Source organism: Phyllostomus hastatus, unplaced genomic scaffold (assembly GCF_019186645.2).
Source record: "Phyllostomus hastatus isolate PE091 unplaced genomic scaffold, TTU_PhHast_1.1 phas_scaffold_387, whole genome shotgun sequence".
NCBI lineage: Eukaryota > Metazoa > Chordata > Mammalia > Chiroptera > Phyllostomidae > Phyllostomus > Phyllostomus hastatus.
This window is the reverse complement of record NW_025334027.1, coordinates 1,796,351-1,807,621: the sequence shown is the minus strand read 5'-3', so window position 1 is coordinate 1,807,621 and position 11,271 is coordinate 1,796,351. Positions and strand designations below refer to the sequence as shown.

The 11,271-nt window shown below is 46.5% G+C and overlaps 1 protein-coding gene across 1 annotated transcript; it reads left to right on the top strand.

Moving 5' to 3' along the window:
- Positions 1 to 4,460: 4,460 nt before the first annotated feature.
- LOC123806560 (tubulin alpha-3 chain) lies at positions 4,461 to 11,108 on the top strand. Its single transcript, XM_045819758.1, has 4 exons — positions 4,461 to 4,596; positions 5,653 to 5,801; positions 6,070 to 6,750; positions 10,812 to 11,108. The coding sequence occupies exons 1-4, from the start codon at positions 4,476 to 4,478 to the stop codon at positions 11,106 to 11,108; spliced, it is 1,248 nt and encodes a 415-aa protein (XP_045675714.1). The 5' UTR covers positions 4,461 to 4,475.
- Positions 11,109 to 11,271: the final 163 nt, after the last annotated feature.

Below are 11,271 nucleotides of genomic sequence, written 5' to 3'. Positions count from 1 at the left end.
TGGTATGCCCATATAATAGTATATTATTTGGCAATAAAAAGGAGTGAAATTTGGAGTAATAAAAATGTTCTAAAATTGATTATGGTAATAGTTGCACAATTATATGAATATACTAAAAGTAATTGAATTGTATGCCTTAAATATGTGAATTGTATGGTATGTGAATTGTATCTCAATAAAGGTGTTAGAAGAAAAAAGGAATGAAGTACCGGTACTTGTTGCAACACAGACAATTTGGGAAAGCATCAGGTATGCAATATACAAGAAGTCAGTCACAAAAGACCACATATTGTATGAGTCAGGTCATGTGAAATGTTTAGAAGAGGCAGACCTACAGGGATAGAAAGTAGAAGTTGCCTAGGGCTGGGGAAATAGGATGGATTGGGAGTTGACAGGTAGAGGGAATGGATTTCACTTTGGGGATGATCAAAATGTTCTCAAAGTGATTGTGATGGTTGCATAACTCTGCCAATATATAAAAACCGCTTAATTGCGTACCACTTTAAATGGGCGAAATGTATGGCATGTGAACTATATCTCAAGAAAGCTGTTACCCCCAAAAAACAATCATATTATTTGACCCAAATTGTGTTTAAAAAAAGGAAAAGACCCCCCTCCCAAAATGACCCTGTGAGTTTATGAATTTTAATTTTATTCATATTTTCCAGCATTTCCACATTTTCTATTCTAAGTATGTGTTACTTCCCTAATCAGAAAAATAAATACTACTTAAAAACAAGGCCCTGGCTGGTGTAGCTCAGTGTATTGAGCATGGGCTGCGAACCAAAGTATCGCAGGTTCGATTCCCAGCCAGGGTACCTGCCTGGGTTGCAGACCATAACCCCCAGCAACCCCACATTGATGTTTCTCTCTCTCTCCCCACCTCCTTTCCCTCTCTAAAAAATAAATAAAAAAAAATACACAACATGGTACAATTCAGTTGTGTGCATGGCATGGTGGAGTCCTAAGAGGGTGCTACAGACTGAATTGTGCCCCCAATTCATATCTCAAAGCCTTAACACCTAATGTGACTGTATTTGGAAGTAATTAAGGTTAAATGAAGTCTTAGGGGTGAGGCTGTAATCCAACAGGATTAGCGTCCTTATAAGAGGCATCAGAAAGCTGCTTCTCTCCCCACCCTCTTATGTGAAGACAAAGCAAGACTCTGCAAGTCAGAAAGCAAGCCCGCACCAGAAATCAATCCTCCCCACCCTCCCAGACCTTGATCTGGGATTTCTAGCCTCCAGAACTGCGAGAAAGTAATTTCTGTTTCTTAAGCCACTCTTTCTGTGGTATTTTGTTATGGCAGCCCAAGATGAGTAAGACAGAAATATTCACTGTAGCGGGGAGAATAGGCAGGGAGGGTTTCTCCTGGTTTCCCCAGTTCTCTGATGACCCCGCCCCCTTCATCTCCCTCCTCCCTATTTCCAGTGCCACCTTTCCATGGGCAGACCTGATGGCACGTCCAGAGGCTCTCCAAGTCCTTCAGCTAAGTTCCAACTCCTCTATATGGCATGTCCCATGTCAGGGGGCGGGTTCCCCACTCTCCTCTACGTAGAAGGTAAGGGTCTGGCTGGAACGCCGGAACAGAGCGCTGCTTTACGATGATGAGATGGGAGTAAGCCTGGATCCCTCCGCCCTCACTTTTCCCGGAAGTGAACATACATTGGACCCTAAAGAAAATTCCGTTGATCTTTACGGAATGGAAGAAACAAAGTGATTGTTCCAAAGTCCTCCAAAATGGACACTGTGCCCCAACCTATCTCCCTTGTCCCAAGACACCAATTTCTCATTAAAGAAGTAATCAAATTCTGCCCGTTTCCAGGGTGCCAGCTGGGAAAGGCCTTTCTGCAATGGAAAGGGATGGAAAAGAGCAAGGGGACAGACTTTGGGTAGATGTTGGTTACACCTCTGGGAATTGACCGTGTTTGCAAAGACCTGAAAAAGAAGCAGAAACGCGAAGACCTGGCAGGGCCAGGCAAGGGTATGCTTGGCAGGGGAATGACAAAACAAGGTGGACATCAAGTCATTTGCATGCCGCTGGAGACTTACATGCATAGTGATGTTCTGTGACCCAGCCAGGGGGGCGCCAAAGCTGCTTCAATCTCAAGAAGGGGAACGACCCGGAACACCTGGATCTGGGGTCGGCCCTCCTCGACCCCACAGCCTTCCCGCCAAACTCACACCCAATCAGAAAGTGCCACACTCAATGAGTTGAGCAACAGCCAATCAGAAGCTGGGTTCTAGTTCGGCCTGCCCCACAGAGCTCCGGACCAATGGCCGCCTGGGCATCGGGAGGCCTTAAGGGGCAGCGTGCGCATTGCAGGGGGTCAGCAGTTGGGCGCGCGGCGGCGGCAGGTCGGTTGAGGTGTGGTAGCAGAGCCCAGCGGCGGCGGAGTTCACCATGGTAAGGCCCTGAGTCTGGGTGGCGGCGCGGTAGGCCCTGCGGGCATTGGAAGGACCTCAGAAGCCCACAAGCCGCCAGCGCCCAGGCAGGAGAGTAGTCGAAGCCCGCCACGTGAGGCGGCAGATGAAAAGATCCGGGGTGCTGCGGAAGTGAGCATTGGCGACTATAGGGGGGCAGGGGAGAGCAAGCGAAGCGCCATCCCGGTGGCACCACGAGGCCTGCTGTCTTGTTCTGAGTTTGTGCACCCAAAAAACATTGGTGACCTCACCCCAGCGTGGGAGTGGCAGGGGCAGGCAGCTCCCCAGAAACTGGGCTGTAATGAGCCAGGGCAGGAGCTTGGTTGTTGGATAGCTCTAACTCCACCTCTCAGGAGGACAAACTGTACGTAGTGTTGGATTCCTGAAGACCGCAGGGCAGTACTCAAACTTTTGGTCTCAGGACCTCCCTACGCTTGTCCCATTAGAAATTACAACTGAGAACTGTGAAAATATTCACTTTAAAGCAACACGTTAACATAAGTAACAAATATCCAAGTTTGAACAGCCAGTTTGTCGTTTCTTTCAAGTACAAATAGCATTCCATGAAAAAAGCAGCTGATTCACAGTTGGTAACTCAAATACACATGTGCTTTTTCTCAAGAGAGCTGTATTTCAGCCTGTGAGCAAGAACTTTATGTGCACTTTCCCATTTTGTCATAGTGCGCAGGGTAGAGGTTTAATAACATGAATACATTTTGCTTCATCAAGGACATTCTTACATGAAAATGGCCTTTTCCCCCTTTTTACTCTGAGTGCATAAGGTTGAGGAAACACTGGTACTGTTTGATGCCAGTACCCTGATTTGTGTTCAGGGGCCAACAGTTTTACCCATTTTCATATTCTTGTTGTATGACATAGTTCCCTACTTATTCAGAAGCTTCAGCTTCCTGCCACCAAATATGCAAACACACCTTTCTGGTCTCCTTCCTTCCTTCACATTAAAATAAACTCTAGTTCCTCTTTGTTAATGATCTGTTGCTGCATTATGTGAATCTTTGATGTCCTGGTGACTGAGATTTGATACTTGTATAACAGAAAAAAGGCCTTTAAGTTCTTACTATTATACATTAGAATTTAGGGTGGGTGAGACACCTCAAATTTCATTTGATCTATGTATTTGTAAGGATGATGTGTCTAACATTCATTAAGTGATTAATGACTGTACAGTTAGGTTCCCAGCAGGAAAAAGATGGTACATTCAAAATAGGTACTTTAAGAAGAATCTTTTAAAAAGGTAGTGCATTGGCCCTGGCTGGTATGGCTCAGTGGACTGAGTGCTGGCCTGAGAACCAAAAGGTTGCAGGTTAGATTCCTGGTCTGGGGCACATGTCTGGGTTGCAGGCGAGGTCCCCCATAGGGGGTTGTACAAGAGGCATGTGTTCACAACCGAGGCATGTGCCCTGACTGGGAATCGAACCGGCGACCCTTTTGTTCACAGGCCAGCATTCAATCCACTGAGCCATACCAGCCAGGGAGATAACCTAGTTTTTGTATAGTAGAAAACACTTAGGTTCTGGCACTTAGCTAGGGTGATGTAAAGCACCTCAGTATCCAACAGGGATAAGTAGGTCACATAAGCCTCATTGAAAATAAGGTTTGAGCCCTGGCTGGTGTGACTTAGTGGTTGTAGTGCCCACCTTCAAACCAAAAGGTCACCCATTTATTTCTCAGTCAAGGCATGTGCCTGGGTTGCGGGTCCCCAATTAGAGGCCGGTTGGGGACGTGCTACAGGCAACTGATCAATGTTTCTCCCTCCCTTGTTCCTCTCTCTAGAAAAAATAAGTAAATAAAATCTTTATTTAAAAAAAAGAAAATATGGTTTGAGAAAGTCTTAGACACTGAAGTACATGTATATGTTAATTTTCCATGCCATGTAGTGATAATTCTCTTGAAAACAAATGGGTCTCACATTATGTTCTGTTTCCCAGCGTGAGTGCATTTCTATCCACGTGGGACAGGCTGGTGTCCAGATCGGCAATGCCTGCTGGGAACTGTACTGCCTTGAACATGGAATTCAGCCTGACGGGCAAATGCCAAGTGACAAAACCATTGGTGGTGGGGACGACTCGTTCAACACGTTCTTCAGTGAGACTGGGGCTGGCAAGCATGTGCCCAGGGCAGTGTTTGTGGACCTGGAACCCACCGTGGTGGGTAGGTACTTGGGCAAGTAGGGTGGCTTTCCAGGGAGGCTGGGAGAGCCTGGCTAAATCCTGGCGGGTGCTCCTCGGAATCCCTCTGCAGAAAGGATGGACGGACACATGGGTATATCTGTGACTGTGTTGGGTGAGAAACTGAAAGTTAAAACTTGAAATGGGGGCTTAGGCTCCTGATTTAGGAAAGCCTAACATACAGAAAAAAAAAAAGCTGCTTTCACAGGAGTAAACTGGGATTGTGACAAATTCATTTGTGAATGCCCAAGCCTGAGGTAGCTATAGACCCTGCCTGGGGGCTTACATCTCCTTAATGCTGTGCATTCTCTCAGGCTGGTGCACAAGAGTTTCAATGCATCTCAGACATAGAAAATAGAGAACGTTTGTTGGCTTCCCCCAGATTAGATGCATGAAGTATAGTTCCCAAGGAGAGCACCTGTTAGGGGCCATCTAGGAGATGACAGAACGTGACCCTGTATGCCTCGTAGGTGCCATGATACGACTGCCTGGCAAAAACTGCACAGACCTGGTGATGTCCAGGGTGAAAGTTTTTAAATTTTTTTACTTACTGAGTTTTAGAGAGAAAGAGGAAGGAAGAGAGGCAGAGAAACATGGATTTGTCTTTTGACTTATTTATGTATTTGTCAGTTGTTTCTTGTATGTGGTCTGATGAGATCGAACCCGCACCCTTAGTCTGTCAGGACAGCGCTCTAACCAACTGAGCTAACCAGCCATCAGTTAACCGGTTTGTTTAATTATACCTTTTGGTGTGAGAGAAATCTGCACATGTAGAATTGCCTGTGTGCAGGGCTTCGAGCTCTGCTCCTTCGAGGACCACTCAAGCTGGTATCTGTGCCATGAGCTGAGTTTACCTCCCTAGAGCCACAGAATGCAGGCGTGCTCTGTATATTGCAGAGCAAGTCCCTCTGATACACTGATGCTGTGGAGATATGAGGAACAGCACATGCTTGGTAGAATTGAACGGGCCCCAGGTCTGTCTGTGCTGGTGAGTTAACAGTGTCCTTAAAGAGCCACTACCCATGTGTCGTCTCTGTAGATGAAGTGCGCACGGGGACCTACAGGCAGCTCTTCCACCCAGAGCAGCTGATCACCGGGAAGGAAGATGCAGCCAACAATTATGCCAGAGGCCATTACACCATCGGCAAGGAGATTGTGGACCTGGTCCTGGACCGGATCCGTAAACTGGTAAGAAGAGCGCCGGGAGGCCCTCCAGGGTCCCTCTGGCAGAACCCAGGCCAGAGTAGTGGACCCGTGGTCTTCCTTTGGGGTGTGGCTGCAGTGCATCCATACATCTTCATGCCTGCTCTGCCTGGGCCCTAAGTGCGATGCGTGTTCCCTGGGGACGACTGGGATCCATTTGCTCTTGTGGAGGCCCAGACAAGTGAGCTGGGCTTGTGGGAGGCTGGCGGTGTGGCTGGGACAGGCGCTGCTCACGGTCTCTGCTTCCTCTCAGGCGGATCTGTGCACGGGGCTGCAGGGCTTCCTCATCTTCCACAGCTTCGGGGGCGGCACCGGCTCTGGCTTCGCGTCTCTGCTGATGGAACGGCTCTCGGTGGACTACGGCAAGAAGTCCAAGCTGGAATTCGCCATTTACCCAGCCCCCCAGGTGTCCACGGCCGTGGTGGAGCCCTACAACTCCATCCTGACCACCCACACGACCCTGGAACATTCCGACTGTGCCTTCATGGTGGACAACGAAGCCATCTACGACATATGTCGGCGCAACCTGGACATCGAGCGGCCCACGTACACCAACCTCAATCGTCTGATTGGGCAGATCGTGTCCTCCATCACGGCCTCCCTGCGCTTCGACGGGGCCCTGAACGTGGACTTGACGGAATTCCAGACCAACCTGGTGCCGTACCCCCGCATCCACTTCCCCCTGGCCACCTACGCCCCGGTCATCTCGGCCGAGAAGGCCTACCACGAGCAGCTGTCCGTGGCCGAGATCACCAACGCCTGCTTCGAGCCGGCCAACCAGATGGTCAAGTGCGACCCTCGGCACGGCAAGTACATGGCCTGCTGCATGTTGTACCGTGGGGACGTGGTCCCGAAAGACGTCAACGCGGCCATCGCCACCATCAAGACCAAGCGCACCATCCAGTTTGTGGATTGGTGCCCAACGGGGTTCAAGGTAGGACCCGGTGGTCGATAACGAGTGCTTTTGCCTTTCAGCACGCAGCAGACCCTGGGGTCGAGTGCTGCCCTTGTGGAGAATCCCGTTCCCTGGCAGCGAGGCTCTGGTTATCAGTTAGTGAACCAGAGTGATCCCTTATCCGGTGGTGTCTTTTGAACTTCTTTCCTAAGTCATGACACTATCTGTGGTAAGAAAAAAGGAAGGAAATTTTCTGAAGGATATCTGTTCCCCAGCTCTTCCACCCAGAGCAGCTGATCACCGGGAAGGAAGATGCAGCCTTCTGAAGGATATCTGTTCCCATGTGGGTGGAAGAATTACTATGGAAAAAATAGGTTGGCCTTAGAAATACTTTTTTCTTCTATTAGAAACTTTTGGGGCATTTTTCTAATTCACATGGATATTTGAAATTGAGCCTTTATTATAAACTGATTCCATTATATCCTTGGAAGCCACATCACAGAATGTCAGGCTCTGCACCTATTGGGATTACGAAGCTAAGTGCTGCTTTGTGCTTGAGCCCATTAACTTTGTTCTGTCTTCCTTAAGTGCTTGTTCACAATTGGTTTTTTAGATAAAACTGTAGACCCCACATCTATAAGCCCTCATGAGTCCTAAGGTGTTGGGGAGTTGCAAATTTCAGGGTCATGCCAGACTGAAAATGACAAGTAGCAGAAATGTATGTCACCTTGTTCCCATTTAGAATGGTTGTACCTTGCCGACCAACTATCCACAAGTTGAAACTATCTAGCCCTCTGTCAGCTCCACCCACTTTAAGACACTGTGAGGCTGTCATCTATGAGGAAATAAAATGGATGACTTAAAGTGATTCATAAAAAGGATAAAATTTACAGCAGGTTTCACTGATCTGGGTATAATCTTTAAATCTTACATAGATTTGCAGACCTTAGAGGTTTTAGGTAGGAGTGGAAACCTTCCATTCCAAGTTCTTGAGTGAAGAAAAGCTTATTTCAGTCACTGACCTTTGAAAAATAAGGACATCCCCTGGCTGGTGTAGCTCAGTGGGTTGAGTACGGGCTGCAAACCAAAGGGTCGCTGGTTTGATTCCCAGTCAGGACACATGCCTGGGTTGTGGGCCAGGTCCCCAGTGGGAGCCACGTGAGAGGCAACCACACATTGATGTAACTCTCCTTCTCTTCCCCTCTTTCTAAAAATAAATAAAATCTTTTAAAAAAGAAAAGAAAAGTAAGGACATCCAAGACAGCCTCAGCCAGGAGGCACTGTGGAAGGTGCTGTGCCCTGTGTTCAGGTAACTCTCCTAGCTGAGTCTCTGCCTTCTGTGAGCCAGTAGTGAGGCTGGTTGTTAGGGAGGTGTGGGAAGTTCAAGTTTCTACTGTCCCCAAAGAAGACAGTCCAACCTCAGATGGACCATGTTGCATTCTCATGCCTTTAAGGGTTTTTTTTTGTCAGTCTGAGTGTGATTTCACCGTATGTTCTTTAACAACCATTTGCTCAGGGTCATGGTATTTTCAAGGAAACTTCCATATTTAAATATGGTTAGGTTTTTATTATAAAAATGCACATTATGTGGCAAAATATTAAAACAGTGCCCTGGCTGGGTTGGCTCAGTGGATTGAGTGTTGGCCTGTGAACCAAAGGTTTGTCAGTTAAATTCCCAGTCAAGGCATATGCCTGGGTTGCAGGCCAGGTCCCCATTTGGGCGCGTGTCAGAGGCAACCACACATTGATATTTCTCTTTCTTCCCCTCTCTCTAAAAATAAGTAAATAAAATCTTAAATATAAGACAGTGAAGAAAAACTGAAGTTTTTTTTCTCCTTCCCCTGATCAGGCTTTGTTTGTCCTTAAAGTGATTTTCAAGGTGTATAATGCCCCTTGCTATATGTGTGATAATGAAAGAGGTTGGCAACATGGGTAAAGTGTGCACAGTCTTTTCACGTAGGTGACAGACTCGAATTACTGCACACAGATGGCCAGAGATAACAGGAAGCTGGCAGCACTCCCACTTGGTAGGGCCAGCTGGCTTGGCCTTAGAGCCATGAGACCCCTTGATCCGGGTCAGAACTTTCTGTGCCCTTCCCCCTGCTCCTCCCAACTCTTCTGGGGACTGGCATTTCCTGACTGTTGCTAACTGCTGTCTGCTCACCAGAACATGGACAGGTGAGCACCTCAGCACACTGCCAGGCATTTGTCTTCCTCCAGCATGATGTTCTCTCAGTTCTCCCAGGCTCTAGTCTGTGTTCCTCTATACGTATGTCTAAGCTTAAATACATAGGATCCAACTTGCTTTTCTTTTTACCAAGTATACAATATACCTTGGACATATTTATTGGGTTGGCCAAAAAGATTGCTCTAGTAGTGTTGTCTTAACTTCATTTGAAACAGTTCTGTTAGATTGTATTGTGACTGCTGTCATATCAGCGTACATTTGAAAACTTGTCAAAATTGGTGAAGTTTTGTGTAGTTATTTTAATAATGAAGATAGAAAAATATAAGCAACATTTTCAGCATATATTATGCTTTATTATTTCAAAAATGGTAAAAATGCAACTGAAACACAAAAAAAGATTTGTGTGTTGTATGGAGAAGGTGCTGTGACTGATCGAAAGTGTGAAAAATGGTTTGTGAAAATTTGTGCTGGAGGTTTCTCCCTGGAAGATGCTTGGCAGACAGACGAGCTGAAGGTGAGAGTGATCAAATCAAGACATTGAGAGCAATCAGTGTTATACTATGAGGGAGATATCTGACACACTCAAAATATACATATCAATAAAGTTACTGTTGAAAATGAAAAGTGTGTCTTTTATTTCATGCAAAAAACTAAACAAACTTTTTGGCCAATCCAATATACAAGGTCTGTCCAGAAAAAGTCCAGCCATTGTTAATACAACGAGAATGGTTTGCATGACTTCAGTGTAACCTGGTAGCCAAGGACAGCGGGCTGGAATACGCATGGGTGAACAATGACTTCCTCACTGTACTAGTCAGTGGGGACAGTAGTTGCCATTGAGTATGTGTACTGTGTGGTTGTTGCATTCAAACGACTGAGTGAGTAGAGCCAAGGAATCTACATCAAATTTTGCGTTAAGCTTGAACATCCCTTCATGGAAACTACTTGGGTGAATCAGGCCACAGTTGATGGGCAACTGGGGATTGGCAGCTTCATCATGACACCACCACCCATTCCTGCATAATGTCTTGTGCAGTTTGTTTTTGAAACATCATTCACCCAGGTGATTTAGCCCATCTACAGCCCAGATTTGGTGCCCTGTGGCTTCTGGCTTTTCCCAAAACTGAAATCACCACTGAAAGGGAAGAGATTTCAGACCATCAGTGAGATTCAGGAAAATATGATGGATCAGATGATAGCAACTGGGAGAACTGTGTGAGGTCCCAAGGTGCCTACTTTGAAGGGGACAGAGGCATTAGTCCTGTATACAATGTTTCATTTACATTCTTCAATAAATGTCTCATTTTTTAAAAAGATTTTATTTATTTATTTATTTTTAGAGAGGGAAGGGAGGGAGAAAGAGAGAGAGAGAAACATCAGTGTGTGGTTGCTGGGGGTCATGGCCTGCAACCCAGGCATGTACCCTGACTGGGAATTGAACCTGCGACACTTTGGTTTACACTCCGCGCTCAATCCACTGAGCTACGCCAGCCAGGGATAAATGTCTCATATTTTAATAAATTTTTTATATTATATGGCTGGATACCTTCTGGACAGACCTAAGCCAGGACAGATTTCTCCTTTTTCATAATCATATATAGTGTTTCACTGTGTGGGTGTATAATTAATTAGTTTCCTATGATGGGCATTTATTTCCAGCTTTGCTATTATGTTGTTTTACATACAAAGAAATCTTTGTCCATGTAGCTTTGTGTTCTTATATGGAGGTAACCAAAAAAAGTGAACATACATGGTCAAAGGATATTAAATGTTGATAGAGACTGCCAAAAACTAATGAACCAATTTCTATAGGGGATCGTTTATACTGGGCCCATAGCTTGTTCTGAAAAACAAGCTGAGACCACATTTCTGAGACCACAATATAAACTTCTCATTTCTCCTTCTCCGGCAGGTGGGCATCAATTACCAGCCCCCCACCGTTGTCCCAGGGGGAGACCTGGCCAAAGTGCAGAGGGCTGTGTGCATGCTGAGCAACACCACCGCCATCGCCGAGGCCTGGGCCCGCCTGGACCATAAGTTCGATCTCATGTACGCAAAGCGAGCCTTTGTGCACTGGTACGTGGGGGAGGGCATGGAGGAAGGGGAGTTCTCCGAGGCCCGGGAGGACCTGGCAGCTCTGGAGAAAGATTATGAAGAAGTGGGCGTGGATTCCGTGGAAGCGGAGGCTGAAGAAGGAGAAGAATACTGAGTGGGAGAGTTGTGCTGGCGCCCATCCCTTTGTGTTACCCCCCACTATAACTGTTACATGATATGTTTACCTATTAAAGTTTCTGTATTGATGCATCATTTGTCCTTTGTTCTGCACTTTGACAAAATTTCACATCCAGATACCTGCCTTTTTCCAAGTGGGT